The 17,063-nt window shown below is 41.0% G+C and overlaps 1 protein-coding gene across 2 annotated transcripts in view; it reads left to right on the forward strand.

Moving 5' to 3' along the window:
- Positions 1–17,063, forward strand: part of Htt (huntingtin) — a 133,959-nt gene that overhangs the window by 37,508 nt on the left and 79,388 nt on the right. For both annotated transcript variants that reach the window (XR_013425629.1, XM_005319002.5), the window contains exons 9-21: positions 1,242–1,446; positions 2,596–2,643; positions 5,615–5,695; positions 8,138–8,478; positions 11,489–11,612; positions 11,863–11,981; positions 12,649–12,760; positions 12,978–13,115; positions 13,924–14,082; positions 14,171–14,268; positions 15,686–15,825; positions 16,668–16,731; positions 16,946–17,046. Coding sequence is in view for 1 of the 2 variants with exons in the window: in XM_005319002.5 (XP_005319059.2) it covers positions 1,242–1,446; positions 2,596–2,643; positions 5,615–5,695; positions 8,138–8,478; positions 11,489–11,612; positions 11,863–11,981; positions 12,649–12,760; positions 12,978–13,115; positions 13,924–14,082; positions 14,171–14,268; positions 15,686–15,825; positions 16,668–16,731; positions 16,946–17,046 (1,730 nt within the window). In the remaining variant the exon portion in view is untranslated. The remainder of the gene's footprint in view (positions 1–1,241; positions 1,447–2,595; positions 2,644–5,614; positions 5,696–8,137; positions 8,479–11,488; positions 11,613–11,862; positions 11,982–12,648; positions 12,761–12,977; positions 13,116–13,923; positions 14,083–14,170; positions 14,269–15,685; positions 15,826–16,667; positions 16,732–16,945; positions 17,047–17,063) is intronic.

Below are 17,063 nucleotides of genomic sequence, written 5' to 3' on the forward strand. Positions count from 1 at the left end.
CAGGCCTTACCATGCCCATTGCAGCTACTTGGCTGTACTATTGTAACATGACAGTGGCCACACACAGCCATAGGTATGATGAGTTCCAGTGAAACAGGAAAAGCAGGCCTGAGCCAGATGTGGCCTGTGGACTTCAGCTCACCAACCCCATGATTTAGGGCTGTGGAGTTTTCCATCAGAATGGAAATCAAAGATTAAAGGTAGCTCCCTAGAGGATTTTGCCTTTTTATTTTGTACTTTCCTCTACTGATTTTTTAAAAATGTATTTTATGATAGTAAAAGTAGGGTTGGCCAGTTTAGCAAATAAAATTACAAAATGCCAGTGAAATTTGAATTTCAGATAAATAGTAATTTTGTAATGTAAGTATTTTCCAAATCAGTGGGACATACTTATACTATAAAATTATTGTTTTCTGAAATTCAAATTTAACTGGGCTGCTTGTGTTTCATTTGGTAACTCTGAAGTGTAAAAGTAATTCATTTTGTTCATATGAATTGTGATTGAGTATTAAAATCACTAATAAGGTTTGACATATGCCTTTAAAATTTCGGGTGAATCTGTTGACGTCTGTCATGTTTCTGATTGCTGAATGTGTTCACCTGACTCCACCTCAGTGTCTCTTGGGGTTGCCCCTCTTTCCAGTTTCAGAAAATGGAGATGTGAATTGACTTGCTGCTGTTTACTTTAAAGAATATGCAGTGGGGGGCTGGGGCGCGGCTCAGTGCCAGAGGGCTTCCCTAGCACCTCTGAGGCACTGGGTTCAATCCTTAGCACTGCATAACAAGTAAACTAAAGGTATTCTGGCCATCTACAATTATTAAAAACAATAACAACAGTGTGCTCCTGGGCACGCCTGTAATCCCAGCAATCTCAGCAGCTCAGGAGGCTGAGGCAGGAGTATTTCAAGTTCAAAGCCAGCCTCAGCAAAAGTAAGGCACTAAGCAACTCATCGAGACCCTATCTCTAAATAAAATACAAAAAAGGGCTAGGGATGTGGCTCACTGGTCAAGGGCCTCTGAGTTCAGTCCCTGGTATTTCTCCCACCCCTAAAACAAAAACAACAAAAATGAGCCAATGAAAAATCATAGGAAATTAGGAAGCAACCTGGAAACTAATGCCCACAGTGATAGAGGTGATAAAGAAGAGTCTGGAATTAAAAATTCTAGGCTCAACCTTTGCCCGCAAAGGCCTGTTGAAAGACAAAGTGAAAGCTGGGACTGATATCTGCCTCCGTTTCTAGGTTTACGAACTGACTTTGCATCACACGCAGCACCAAGACCACAACGTGGTGACAGGAGCGCTGGAGCTCTTGCAGCAGCTCTTCCGCACACCCCCTCCAGAGCTGCTGCAAGCACTGACCACGCCAGGGGGCCTTGGGCAGCTTGCTGCGGCTCAGGAGGATGCCCAGGGTCGGAGCCGCAGCAGGAGCATTGTGGAACTTCTAGGTGTGTTTTCAGGTTCTCAGTGAGTTCTGCCACAGCTAATTGTGTGGTATGCTTGTGACCTTCTGTTGCATTGTGGGTCCGCACCCAGTTCTTTGCGTAGACTTGCAGTGTAGGCTTTACCAACAGAAGACCTAAAGTTTAGAAAGAGAGGTGACAGAATGAGACCAAACATTTAAAATCTGGCCTCCTGGCTCTGCCTCTGATTTGGCTACCCCTCCCTTGGATTTTTAGGTGTCATTAAATGAAAACATTAGGGAAAATATTCCTAGGACCTTGTGCTAATTTGTCCAAGATGGTATCTTCAAGTCTGCATGACAGTTGTATAGTTCCTTGTGCCCTGTGTTTTCTGACTTTCGAAAATCCCTATGATTTTGAGCCCTTCCACAAGGCACCTCCCCAGCCCAGTCTGCTCTTTTTGAGAGCGTTGGACCCTGATTCCCTGAGGGGCTGAATTCTAGAGCAGGGAGCTTGGTGAGCCCTTACTCACCTGAGGTGGCCCTGGGAGCTGGGCTAGCTGGGAAACCCTGCATCTCAGCCTGCAAAAGTGAGCCTGGGGTACAGCAGATCTTTGAGGGGATGCTTCTGACCCCGGGCCTCTCCTAGGCTGCTGCAGTGTGTGAGCACACCTAACAAGGTCTTTATTTGTTGCATGGACACACTTAGACACTTAGAATTTAGACATCTGATTGCTTCTTTGTAAACGTACATGTTTGCCTTGAGCAGAAAACTTTAATAGGCTCTTTCTGCTGTCCTTAGCATTGAAAGACTCTTTTCTCTATGTAATACATGCCTCAGAGCTAATTGGTGAAATACTCATCCTTAATGATTTTTCCAATGAAAATTTATGCTTAATTATTAGTTGGGCAAAAAATCCGAGATCTCTAAATAGTTTTGATTTGACTTCTAAAATGCAACTTAATTTAGCTCTTGATATTTTAATCATACTTTTAGAACTATATTTGAATGTAAATGTAACTTTTATACTAAAATTAAAGTGTTGAACTTTGGTGTTTTAGCACTTCCTATGGAAATATGTTCATATTTTCCCTTGTTTTAAAGTTGAATAAATTTTTTGATGTTTTAAAAATTTCTTCTAGATTTTAGCAGCTTGTTACTTTTCTTTCATCTGTTACTTTCTATGATTTGCAGCTGGAGGGAGTTCTTCATGTAGCCCTATCCTTTCAAGAAAACAAAAAGGTAATGATTTCAGAAATCTAAACTTTGTGTTGAACCTCACTGCTTTTCCTCTGTCTCCATGACATATCTGGTCCTATCTTCACCTAGTAGAGTGGTTGTGTGGGCAGATGTTGCTAGAATCTGGGAACTAGGTCTGAGGCTATGTAGGGTGGCATTTTAAAATTGCTTCTCTATCAGAATTGTTTTGTCATCAATTTCTTTCTTTTTCTTGGTTATGATATTTTATTGTTTTCAGCATTAATTTTTTAATGCCTTAGGTCAGAGATCAGTAAAGTTTTTCTATAAAGGGATAAACAATAAATATTTTTGCCTTATGAGCCAGGGGGTCTCTTTTGCAAGTGTTCAACTTTCCTGTGGCAGGAAAGCAATTACAGACGATATATAAGCAATTGGACATGTCTGTGATCCAGCAAAACTTTACACATGCAGGCTAGGCAGCTCCTACTTCTAGAGAATGTGTTGTATTTTATAAAGGCAACTTACCCTCCTAATAAATTTGCTTAGTATTAGGAATGTTATTAGATAGTATCTTTTGTAGTTAATTAATTTAGGCCCAGTTGTCATTTGTTAGCCATATTTTAACTTTGTACATATCAAAATGTTCTGCTACAACTAATTCATTTTTATTTATTTATTTATTTTTTGAGAGAGAGAGAATTTTAATATTTATTTTTTAGTTTTCGGCGGACACAACATCTTTGTTTGTATGTGGTGTTGAGGATCGAACCCGGGCCGCACGCATGCCAGGCAAGCGTGCTACCGCTTGAGCAACATCCCCAGCCCTCATTTTTATTGTTAGTGTGTTTCTGATATAATCTGATAGTTTTCATATCCAGTTTTTTTTTTTTAGTTTTATTGATTTTATTCTTTTAAATACACGACAGCAGAATGCATTACAATTCTTATTACACATACAGAGTACGGTTTTTCTTATCTTTGTATCTAAGGTATGTTCATGCTAATTCATGCCTTTATAAATGTACTTTTTTTTGCATTACAATTTTTATCACACATGTATACCACAATTTTTCACATCTGTTCGTATATAAAGTATGTTGACACCCAATTCAAGTCTTCATACATGTACTTTGGATAATGATGTCCATCACATTCCATCGTCTTTGCTAATCCCCTGCCCCCTTCTTTTCCCTCCCACCCCTCTTCCCTATCTAGAATTCATCTAATCCTCCCATGCTCCCCCTCCCTAGCAGCACCAATTATTTTCTTTTCCATTGTAGAGTTCCATAGGAAATAATTTCTTTCATTCTCTTTTGAAATCTGATCAGACTAATCCTTTTTCTGTGTGTGGTGCTTTGTGTTTGAGAGCCTAATACTACTTGCAATATTGAATGGGATCTTAACAAAAATAATATTCTTGCTGTCTCTGAATTACATAGGCCTTTCTTGGAATCAGTACTTAGGAATCAAGCTGGGTGAGGTGGCTGGTACCTGTAATCCCAGATGTTTGGGAGGCTGACGCAGGTGGATGACTTGAATCCAGGAATTTGGGATAAGACTGGGCCACGTAGCGAGGGCCCATCTAAAATAAACCAAAACATTTGGAAACCATCATAGTGTGGAGTCCTTAGTCTGTGATTTTAGAGAAACATAGAAATTGTTTAAAGACCAGTGGGATTCTGGGAAAAGTCAGTCTCTGTGTTCTTGCGATAGGAGAGATTTTTGGACACATAACAAAATTTCTGAAAAATTATTTATTAGTAATTTTTCCAGAGACACTGAATTAGATGACTGACATCACTTAAGATGAATTGTTCTCCCCTCTTATAAGTGCTTAGGACATGGATATTTCTTCAGTCTTTGCATATGTTTTTCTGTTGTTTTTTTTTTTATTTTAAGACATTTTTGTGGCAGTCACAAAATGTTTTTTTTTTTTTTTTAAGTGAAATTGAAAAATATGCCACACTGGCACATTTTTCCTGAAGATGAAAAGCATTGTTGTGTTGGATGTGGGCTAAGGGTAAGGATCAGAGGTGGCCTGGAATCTCTTCTCTGGTTGCAGCCTGCCCTGGTTCCTTCTAAGAGGTGCCCTAGGGAGGCTTCCACAGCACATATTTGTACACCTTTGAATTCAAGGATGAAGACTGTATTAAGGTCCATGTTCACTATTCTGTGATAAAAGACCCCATTGTTTAGTTTTATGCCATGTTGCTGTATTCATTTTACCTAGATTTTGGGTTTCCTTTGCTGATTTTATTTTGTACTTCTAATGTCAGGTCATGTAAGTTTATGGAAGTTAGCACAACTCTGACTTATGTTAGAAATTAGAAATTGCCAGTAACTATTTAGACAGTGTCATTTAGTGACATTCATAAGTAGTGTAGCCATAATGGTTGTGTCCAGTTAAATCCTATTTCAACTTTTGGTTTCTTTTTTCCTTATGAGTGTAATTTTGAATATGAACTATAAAATGTATTTTTAGAACTTTCTTAAATATTCATCCTCTCACATCATATAGTACTTGAGTTTTGGTAATTAATCATAGTCTAGAAAATTAGAAGATAATAAAATGAGAGTCATTTTTATTTATATATAAAATTTTTTTGTATAAATTCTGATGTGCTATTGGATATAGGAGTTGGACATTTCACTGCTAATAGAATTGGATCTTTTTAGTTATAACTTGCCATTTTACGTTAAATAGTCATATAAATTTATTTGTAATACTAGTAAATATTAAGATATTAATTATTAATAATTAAAATATTTTGTGGTACAGTTGACAATCATTGCTGTTAACATTTTTCCATATAGGTTTGAATTTAATAGTATTCTAAACATAATATGTTTGCATTGTTTCTAGTTAACATTTTTTTAGAGGAATAAACATGTATGATCATAAACTATGAGGATAAATTAAGTATGATTTTCAGTTTAGGATGTATATTTATTTGATTTTTCAAGTCCTTACTCCCAGCAAACTTACAGGGACTGTGATTACATTATTTATCAGGCAGAGTGCTCATGGGAGAAGAAGAAGCCTTGGAGGATGACTCGGAATCCAGGTCTGATGTCAGCAGCTCTGCTTTTGCAGGTAGTTTTTGTCAGAAAGTAGCTGGTGTTGACTTTTATCTGCTGTCCCCACCTCAGCCCGCCCCCACCCCTCAGCCAGCAAAGAGCACTGGTCAGGCCTGGCACAGTAGGGTCAAGACTGCTCAAATAGTGGAAAGCTCTCCCAGGTTCTCTTTTTATGTTGACTTTGAAATGTGCAGGACTGTGTGTGCTGTGATGGGGGCTGTTGTGAAGTTACGCTCATCCTTCCCGAGCATGACTGTCTCCTGGTAGGGCTGGTGGGTGGAGGATGGGTCCTGCTGAGGAGGAGGAGATAAGGAATCGTCTGTTGATGATTTAACTTGGAAGAATCTACCTCTGTTTACACTTAGTTATCTAATTAAGTTCTTTTTATGCTTTTCTATAAAAGATGAATTTTAACTTAAGACATTAATAACTCGATTAAATGAAGTGGTTTGCGATGTGTAATCCTATCCAAAATAATATTTTTAGATAGATGAAAATAGGTCCAAGGTATTTGGGAAGGGAAATCCAGATAAAGCCAGTCATAAGTACTTTCATTTATATTCCAAAATAAAGATAGATCTTATTTCTGATGATAAAACTAAAAAAGAACAAAAAATTATCCCTGTATTAAACAGTATAAACCTCAAGTGCTTCTGACCTAGTTGCCCCCTGGAATGACCACTGCCCACAGCGGATCCATCATTTTGAAGTAGTTTTTTTTTTCTTCCTTTTTTTAAAAAATATTTTTCTAGTTGTCAATGGACCTTTATTTATTTATTTATATGTGGTGCTAAGAATCGAACCCAGTGCCTCACACATGCTAGGCAAGCGCTGTACCACTGAGGCACAGCCCTAGCCCCTGAAGTCGTTTTTTATGTCGTGTTTTGTTTTGTTTCTGAATGGAAATTTAAAAATGAATCTAGGCAAATGTGGTATATATTTATCCTGCAGGAGACTGGGACTGGATTAGGGATAATAAGTAGGGGTTGGAAGAAGGCACATGCCCCAGAGCAACTGAGAATCTGCCATTGTTCCTGACCACTGCTAGCATAAGAGCTCCAGGTGTTTGTGCCCTACAAGGGCTGGAGTAGTTGCTCAAGAACTTAAACATTTGCTTTCTTCATGTGTGTTGTATTGGGGATTGAACCCAGGGTACTTTACCATTAAGCCATACCCCTAACTAAGCCTTTTTTCTTTTTTCTCTTTGAACATTTGTTATTGGTGCATTATTGTTGTACATATAATGGGATTTGTTGTTACATATTTGTACAGGCACACAATAATAACAATATAATTTGGCCAGTATGACTCCCCAGCACCTCCACCCTGCTTTCCCATTTTCCACACCCCCCCACCCATTTTCCCTTTTTCTGCTGATTTCACTTTGATTTTCATGAGCTCCCCATGCCACCACCACCTTTCTTTGCCTTTTTCCTTTCTAGGTTCCATATAAAAGAGAAAACACGTGACCCTTGACCATATGAATTTGGCTTATTTTGATTAACATAATGGTCTCAGGTTCCATCCATTTTTTTTGCAATTGACATAATTTCATTTTTTTTAAATTTCTAAGTGAAACTCTTTTGTGTTTACATACCCTCTTTTCTTTATCCATTCATCTGCTGATGAACACCTAGGCTAGTTCCGTAGTTTGGCTACTGTGAATTGTGCTACTGTAAATATGGGTATGCATGTGTCACTGCAGTAAGATGACTGTAGTTCTTCAGGGTAAATACCGAGGAGTGGTATAGCTGGGTCATAAGGTGTTTCCATGCCTACTATTTTGAGAAGCCTACATTTCCAAAGTGGTTGTACTACTTTCACCAGTAGTGCAAAAGTGTTCCTTTTTCTCTCCAGCATTTATTATTGTTTGTATTCTTTTTTTTTTAATTGTTTTTTAGTTTTAGGTTGACACAATATCTTTATTTTTATGTGGTGCTGAGGATTGAACTCAGTGCCTCACGCATGCTAGGCGAACACTCTGCCACTGAGCCACAACCCCAGTCCTATTGTTTGATTCTTGATGACCACCATTCTGCTTGGTGTTGAGCATTGGCTTTTATAGTGAAATACCACTTGAAAATATTCATAGCATTTAAAAAATATCTGCGGGACTCTGGATATGGCTCAAGTGGTAGCGCGCTTGCTTGGCAAGTGTGAAGCTCTGGTTTGATCCTCAGCATCACATAAAAATAAAATAAAGATATTGTGTCCATCTAAAAAATTAAAAAATAAATTTAAAAAAATCTGCTATTGAAGGTTTTCTTACTTTTATGATTACAGTAGTCAGGTTTGAAGATAACCCTGTGTGCTGCTACTTCATGTTTCTACTGGATTTCAGGATGCTTTGCAGTTAGAATATATGATGGCAGTGAACTTTTTGTTATTTGGACACCTCTGATGCCCTGGTGGAAGTTTTCTCTGGCCACCTGACCAGTGAGCATTTCTTTGTCTTTAGCCTCCGTGAAGGGCGAGATTGGTGGTGAGCTTGCTGCTGCTTCAGGGGTCTCTGCTCCTGGGTCTGTGGGTCATGACATCATCACGGAGCAGCCACGGTCGCAGTACACGCTGCAGACGGACTCTGTGGATCTGTCTGGCTGCGACTTGGCCAGCGCTGCCACTGACGGGGATGAGGAGGACATCTTGAGCCACAGCTCCAGCCAGGTCAGCGCTGTCCCATCTGACCCTGCGGTGGATCTGAACGATGGGACCCAGGCCTCCTCGCCCATCAGCGACAGCTCCCAGACCACCACTGAAGGGCCTGACTCAGCAGTCACCCCTTCTGATAGTTCTGAAATTGTAAGTGGGCAGAAAGTTCACCATCTTCCAGAACTCCTGTGTGTACTCCTTAGCTCTTTCCTGGAGGCCAGACCCGGGTCCTCCTGCTCATTGTTCTCCTGTCTGACCTCAAACCCCCGACCAGTAACAGTACAGCACAGAGGCTGCCTGCTCTGGTCTCTAATGGAGGGCTGGGTCTTGTCTGATACCTTCACCAAGGAAACAGCCTAGTGTCTTTTGAAAACGAAGGTCAAAAACTAGGTGAGCTGATTGTAAGCACTGCTGAACTATGTTCACTTGACTTTCTTTAAGATCTTTTATTGGGCCCTCTTTAATTTATTGTGTTTTAAATTCCCAAGGAGCCCATTATTATACTAATCTGTAGTCTTCAAGAAACTTGATTGATAACAATAGTGTAAATTATTTTCAACACTTTTTTTGATTTTTCAGAAGCATCTTCAACATGTTCCATTTTATTTATTTATTTATTTATTTTTTAAAGAGAGAGTGAGAGAGGAGAGAGAGAGAGAGAGAATTTTTAATATTTATTTTTCAGTTCTCGGCGGACACAACATCTTTGTTGGTATGTGGTGCTGAGGATCGAACCCGGGTCGCACACATGGCAGGCGAGCGCTACCGCTTGAGCCACATCCTCAGCCCATGTTCCATTTTATAACAGTATGAATTTCAGTCCCTTTATTCATGGACAACAGTCAGGGTTGTCTAATCAGAAACTTTGGTACAAATATATGCTGAATTTTATGCCCCTTATTTTTCTTTTTTATTTTTTTACTGTAATAATGTATGCATAACACAAATTTTACTATCTTAACCCTTGTCCCCCACCCCCACCCCCTGCCTTAGTGGTGCTGGAATTGATGTCTGGACCATTTTGAGGTGTGAAGTTCTGTGGCATTGAAATACATTTGAACGTTGTCATGCAACCATTACCATCATCAAACTCTGCCATTCTTTTCATTTCCCTAAACTTGAACTCTGCCTCTGCGGAACCCTAACCCCCTCTCCAGCCCCTGGAGACCACCGTTCCCTTTTCTGTCCCGAGTGTGGCTTGGGTCCTTCACATAGCTGTGAGGTTCGTCTTCTGCATTTGGCGTGTTTCATTTCTCATCCTGTCAGGATTTCACTTAGTAGTTGTCAGAATTTCTCAGCTTTTTAACCCTAAATAATATTCTATATATGGATTGACCACATTTTGCTTATTGCTTCTATATTTTAACTGTTGAAATTTGTGCTGTTGTGAACAGGGACATTGATATATCTCTCTGTTTTCTGTTCTTTTGGATATATACCCAGAAGTGGAATTGTTTTTACATCCCAGGTTTAATTTTAAGAAGTTTATGTAATTAAACGTTTTACTACTATTGAGTATATTTTATTAAGGACATGGTGTGAATTTTTCAGCTTGTCTCTAAATTTTAAATTATGCAGAATATTTCTAAAATAGAAATGAGATGCTGGAATGAATATAAAACACTGAATTACAAATAAGAAGTAGAGCATGCATTGAGATGTGGCCACAATAGTGCTGGTCGCCTCCCCTGCCCCTGTGCTGTCACCAGCAGCTTATTGTCCTGATGTGCCTTCAACTTGGATCTCTGAGCTCACAGATCTTTAAGGAGCAAAGCGTCTGCCCTTAATATGTGACCCATCGCCTGGTTCTTCTAATTTATGAGGTGCTTCCATATCGTTTAATCTCTTAATTGTTTTAAATTAAATTTATCTTTTAAACGATAAATTCATTGATTACCTCTTTTCTAGGATTGTTCCAAAAGTGGGGGGTGAAGTCTAAGCTCCAATGCCTGAAACTCCTCTTTGCTTTGACTGATATTCAGGGCAAGGGTTGTCAGACCTTTCTAGAAGGGGTCAGATAGAAGGCAGTTGGTGTTGTGGGCTGTGTGGGCTCTGTGGCCAGTTCAGCTTCTCTCATCTCTCCTGCTGAGTGTGAAAGCTGACTCAGACAGCATGTAAACATCAGGCTGCACTGTCTTCCAGTAAACCCCTATTTGAAAGTAGGCCCTGCGCCAGGTTTGATCCCTAGGCCATCATTTACCCACCCTTTTCCTAGAGAGTGCTCAGATGCTGAGGACAGATGATAAACCAGCAATCAGATTACATAAATAACCGCATAGGCAGGTGGCAGGAAGTGCCTCAGAGAAAAGTGAGCCAGGATGCACACACTCCCTGTGCTGGGAGGAGCCTTGGCTCTGGCTGTGTGGCCCAGAGTCCTGTATCCCTTCTGTGTCTCACTTTTCTGTTCCATGAAGGTGAGGCTGATGGGTACTGTGTCTCTTGGAGACGAAGGAGGCACTGCACGTGAAGCATGGAGGATGTGTGGTGCTTCCATTCCACAGCAGACTGCCTTCTGGGCAGTGAATGTTATTAACTAGCTCAACCTGTGGGAGGTCAGCCTTCAGGAGGTAGGCAGAGGAAATACCTTTCTTAATTGCTTTTGAGTAGGTAGCTTGATTTTTTTTTTCCTTTTTCTCTCATGAGGAATTTGAGTGTTTTTTAAAAAAATGATACAGTAGTATAATCATTTCAATAATAATTTACTAGTCGTCTTAGAAGCCATTGATCATTTTTTCAGATAAATCATACAGAAGATTTCAAGTGGAAATGAGATGTTTAACAGGATGGAATTATGATCCGAGTTTATGGCTAAACAATAGCACTTATTTTTGTTGAGAAGTGTTGTCTTTATTTCTAAGTTACCATAAAATTTATTCTCAGAGACATGAGTTTTCATTGGGTTTTTTGTTTTTTTATCAATGAGAGAAGTTTTTTGTTTGGAATATTTTTGAAATTTCAGAGTTATAAAGCTTAAATACAGTTGTGGATGTGCAGCACACTCTTGATGGTTTCTACACATATGTTGATGCGCACTGCGTGATCTTGGTTTTGTGTGTGTCACATGCCCTGTGCTGTTTGTGGCTTTTGCCTTGCTGCATTGGAGGGCTGGCACCTCAGTGATCACACTTCAGAACGCTCACAGACCCCTTTGTTCCATTAGGTGTTAGACGGTGCTGACAGCCAGTCCTCGGGCATGCAGCTCGGACTGCCGCAGGAGGATGAGGAGGAAGCTGCAGGGGCTCTTCCTGACGAGGCCTCCGAAGCCTTCGGGGGCTCCTCTCTGGGTGAGCCAGCCATAGGTGCTGCACAGGAAGTGCTCTCGCTTTCAGCCTTGACTTCTTAATTTCATCTTGCTTCTAAGAACAAGCCTTTTGATACCTTTGTTTTTGGAATTGTCAACAGCAGATCAAAATGGCCCATTTAGGAATGATCATATTTTCTTGATCTAAATTGTGCTTTTATGTGATTATTGTGTAGCTGTGCATGAGTGTCTTTATTGGAAGCTTGTCAATCTTTATTTTTTTATTTTTGAAGCCCTTCAACAAGGTCATTTATTGGAAAGCATGGGTCACAGCAGACAGCCTTCTGACAGCAGTGTGGATAAGTTTGTATCAAGAGATGAAGCTGCTGAGTCTGCTGATCAAGAAAACAAGGTGAGCTACTTAGGCAGGAGGCAGCTGGGTACTACTGACCTGCCTTGGCTCCTGTTGATTGCTTTCTGTCTCTAGGCACTGACCACCCCCCCAGGCTACCTTCTTCTCTGTTGCTCTAGGGACTACACAGATTCATTCTCTCTGGAGAGTCCTGCCCTGACACATCTGCTGTGTGCTGAGCACTGGCCTGGTTTCTTGGGCCGTTCGTTTGATGATGCCTATGCATGGCCTTGTAACATTTCTTGTTTTCATTTTGTTGCACAGTTGAAAATGTCCCTTTTTATATTGTTAATCTTTTACATATAATTTTACTGTCTTCCTAGTTAATTGGTAGCAATGGGAGTGTTTCATAGCATAGTCTCATCCAGTAGAAGGGCATCCTCCAGCAGTTCCTTCCAGGTCCCCCTTGTACCAGGCCTGTTCCTTCTAACCTTGTGACTTCTGCCTCCTGGCTTCTTCATGTCCAGGGCACCGTCCCTGCCTGCTAGTCCTCAGCCACAGACCCATGACCCATGTCATGGGGCTCTGACCTCTCATGTATGTGGGCACCTCTGTCCCCAGCATATGGCATGATTGCTGTTCTGGAATTATTTGTTGAATGAGCTAATGATTGAAGATATTGGTTCTCTGGTTGTAAGGCACACAAATGTCCCTTTCTCTGTTCTAGCCTTGCCGAATCAAAGGTGACATAGGGCAGTCCACTGATGATGATTCTGTCCCTCTGGTCCATTGTGTCCGCCTTCTCTCTGCTTCATTTTTGTTAACTGGGGAAAAAAATGGTAAGCATGGAAGGGCAGTTGCAGAGGTGAGATTCTTGGGGTTTCAGAGGTCACCATGGTGACCAGTTTTCACCTCGTTATTGGAGAGAGCTTTGCTTTCCATACACTCATAGGAGGAGGGAAGAAATGAGGGGCAGGTAGCATATTGGGTCCAGATTTGTTGATTTGAAGAAGCTGAAGGTGGCCCTTGTGGTTTTGTTGTTGTTGTTTTTTGTAGCCCTGGTTCCAGACAGGGACGTAAGGGTTAGTGTGAAGGCCCTGGCCCTCAGCTGTGTTGGGGCAGCTGTAGCCCTTCATCCAGAGGCTTTCTTCAGCAAGCTGTATAAAGTACCTCTCGACATCACAGAGTGCCCTGGTACGTTCACAGTTCTCCTTTTTTCCCTCAAATTGTATCACTATTTTTAAAACTATTTCTGACAGTTATGGCACTTTCAGTTTTAGAGCAGTGTTTCAAGTTAGTTGGTGCATGTGAGCTGTGTTGTAGCTTTCCATAGACACATAAATAGTAATAGTCCTAGTTTCATGGACTCCTTTTAGATGCTGTGTTTGCAATGGAAATACACGAAACAAGAAAATTGAAGTCTGGGAATATCAGAGCTATTTATGTACATACTGGATTTATACCTAAAGCACAAACTACGTTGTCAAAATTGTTCTGAGTCACACTCTTTTTGGCCAGCCGTTCACACTCACAGATGAGCAGGGACCAGCTGAGGCTAGCGAGGGCAGCAACAGGCCCTGTCTCCTGTCCTGTGGTCATTGAGTAGTAGAAATTATCTCCTGCCTTCTCTGTGTCTTTTTCTATGGGCAAGATGGCACATTTTGCTTTTGAATTTACACTAAGTAAGTGTGTAATAGTTTAAATTTTTCTAATCTTTATTTTGAAAAAAAAATCTTGGAATACTGGTTGTTATCTGAGAGCCTAGAATTATAATCCAGAAAATCTATTATATTGAGGAGGTATCAGCAATATGATGAATCTAAAATCCTAAACACGAGAATGTTTTTTGCCATTTAGGTTTATTATAGTCAAGTTACTTACAGATTTGTAAAGCCCCCACTATTTTTCTTTTTTGAGAATTAAACTTTTAGTTTGAGGTAGAAAGTTGATGGTTGCTGGTTGGTAGAAAGTTGTACAGTGACCGGGCAATTTGTCCCCACAGAGGAACAGTATGTGTCAGACATCCTGAACTACATCGACCATGGAGACCCGCAGGTCAGAGGAGCCACTGCCATTCTCTGTGGGACCCTCGTCTGCTCTATCCTCAGTAGGTCCCGCTTCCATGTGGGCGACTGGCTGGGCACCATTAGAACCCTGACAGGTAACTGCCAGTTCCCAGTAATCTTTTCCCAATTCCACTGCCATGTGAAGTTCATGTGAAGATGTTTATCACATGTTCTTCTGCTCAGGAAATAAATTTTCTCTGGTGGACTGCATTCCTCTGCTGCGGAAAACTTTGAAGGATCAGTCTTCTGTTACTTGCAAGTTGGCTTGTACTGCTGTGAGGGTGAGCACAGTCTTTTGTGTAAACCATTCCTTTGATGGGTGGACATTTTACCATTGTTAATAGTTAAAACTGGAGCTTGGTTGGAAAAATTCTCACACATTCTAAAGTTGTAAACAATAGTTAGTGTGTGTGTCCATCACTCAGCCTTAGAAAAGGCATTGCCAATCATGTTAAAGCCTAATAAACTTTAAATTTTAATCCTTAAAATATGCTTTCTCCTAAAGGGAGGGTATATTTAGAAATATATCTTGCTATTATTAAATGTAAGATCTGTACAATTAAAAAAATACTGTCTTAGGCCTACAAAATGCCAGAAGTCAAAGTGAGCCCTATGGATAGTCTTGGTCCCTGAGTTTAGTGCATGTGGGAACTTTATGGCTCATAAATCACAGTTCACAGTCAACAGTGGTAAAAATCAACCAGTAAAAGTCAGAATGAGAAGCACCCTGCGTTGGTCAAATGTGTGGGAAAAAAATCTCCCTTCTAAAAAAAATCTTATGGCCTGATAATAATTTTTCTTTTGTTCCAATTTTGCCAAGTCTGAGTCAGCCATGTTTCCTTTTTTTGTTTTTTCAATACCTTTATTTTAGTTATTTATTTTTATGTGGTGCTGAGGATTGAATCCAGCACATCGCACATGCTAAGCAAGCACTCTACCACTGAGCCACAACCCCAGCCCTCATGTTTCCTTTTGAGCAGAAGAGGTCAGGCATAGACAGCAGAGTTGTACTGTTAGCTGGGAATCAACACACTCAGAGGTCTTGGGGCCACAGAAGCTCTGCTGTGGTTCTCTTGTGCAATGAACAACACAGGAACCTCCACCGGGTACTCCTTGGTGTGGGGCCCTTGCCCTTACCTAGCCTAAGGTTTATGTTGAAAGTTGGTGGTAGGACCCAGGTGCTGTGGTGCACATTTATAATCCCAGAGGCTTGGGAGGCTGAGGCAGGAGGATTGTGAGTTCAAAGCCACAGTGAAGTTCAGCAACGGTGAGGCGCTAAGCAACTCAGTTAGACACTAAAATACAAAATAGGGCTGGGGATGTGGCTCAGTGGTTGAGTGCCTCTGAATTCAATCCCCAGTACCCTCTGCCAAAAACAAAGTAAGTAGATGGTAGGATTCTGTTGTACATGTCCCTTATAACCGATGATGAGTATTCTTGAAATTGCTGTTTGAGAGTTGAGGCCATGACGTGGGAAAAAATGAGCAGAAGAAAGAAACAAAATTCTGTGAGAGGAACACATACTTTTAAACTTGATTTTACTAAGGTAAAATGTGTACCATGAATATTTATAAGAGCCTCCTGCTTCTCTGTTTTGAAAGCCACAAAGCTAGCTGGCAGGTGTGTGGGATGCTGTTTAAGGGCAACAGTGTGGCTGCTGGTGGCTGACCCCACTGTCCTCCCCATGACTTCTTCCAGCTCTGTATCATGAGTCTCTGCAGCAGCAGCCACAGTGACCTAGGGCTGCAGCTGCTCATCGATGTGCTGGCGCTGAGGAGTAGCTCCTACTGGCTGGTGAGAACAGAGCTCTTGGAGACTCTTGCAGAGATGGACTTCAGGTGAGTGAATTGAGTTCCTTGGTGTAAGGTATGAAAGCTCAGAAGCTCACTTGAGAGTAGAAAGTCCTGGGCCACTTGCTGTAGTTAGTGATGGTGCTATAGCTCCTGTCTGTCCCACGTCTGTGGCGGTCAGGTGGAAGTCGGCGATGTCCTCCTTTCCAAGGTGTTTTAGCTCTTTGTCTTTTTGCTTTTACAAAATCAAAAATAAATAAATAAATACAGGCAGAAGACCAGATGTTTCTGGTAGTCTCAGTTGGGTGTTATGGGTAGTGGGCGTAAGAGCCCTGAATCTTCTCACCTTGTCTTAAACTTTTGTTTTCAGTTTGTAGATGGACACAAAACCTTTATTTTATTTATTTATTTATTTTTTGGGGTGCTGAGGTGCTGAAGATTGAACACAGTGCTTCACATGTGCCAGGCAAGCACTCTTCCACTGAGCTATAGCCCTTGTCTTAAACTTTTTTTTTAACCATATATTTTCTGTTTTTCATTATACTGAACATAAGAGAGGCTGTTGGATTGCATTTTGTTGCAATTAAAAACTAATTTGAATTGGTATAATCCCCATAGCTCGGGAAGCTGAGGCAAGAAGATTGCTAGTTCAAAGCCAGTCTCAGCAATTTAATAAGACCCTAAGCAACTTTTCGAGAGCCTGTCTCTAAATAAGAAATAAAAAGGGCTCAGGATGTGTCTCATTCATCTCCTGTCATTTTGAGGAAGTGCTGGTTCTGAGCGCTCCTCTGGCCCGTGTGCAGCTTTGAGGCCCGGCCGCAGAGCAGTGCAGGCTGGCCCTGAGTGGCTGCTGAGTGGCTGGTGTCACTGTTGATATGTTCTCTTGTTAGGCTGGTGAGCTTTTTGGAGGCAAAAGCAGAAGCCTTACACAGAGGGGCTCATCATTATACAGGGGTAAGCAGCTCGTTTTGTGAGACTGTCCTGCCTTCCAGGAACCTGTGCTGGCAGGGCCTCCGAGTGGTGTGAAATTTCTCTGAATGCTTGATGAAAGTGTGACTGTCTGGTGGGAATTTAAGACTAGTCATCTTGAGTTCTTGCCCACCCGCTTTCTAAATACCTCAGATTTGGTCAAATACAGAGATTATGTTTATTTTTATTACCTCTAAAGCTTTTAAAACTGCAAGAACGAGTGCTCAATAATGTTGTCATCTATTTGCTTGGGGATGAAGACCCCCGGGTGCGACATGTTGCCGCAGCAGCATTAGTAAGGTATTTGCCAGTGCTTT

Source organism: Ictidomys tridecemlineatus, chromosome 9 (assembly GCF_052094955.1).
Source record: "Ictidomys tridecemlineatus isolate mIctTri1 chromosome 9, mIctTri1.hap1, whole genome shotgun sequence".
In the NCBI taxonomy this organism is placed as follows: Eukaryota; Metazoa; Chordata; class Mammalia; order Rodentia; family Sciuridae; genus Ictidomys; species Ictidomys tridecemlineatus.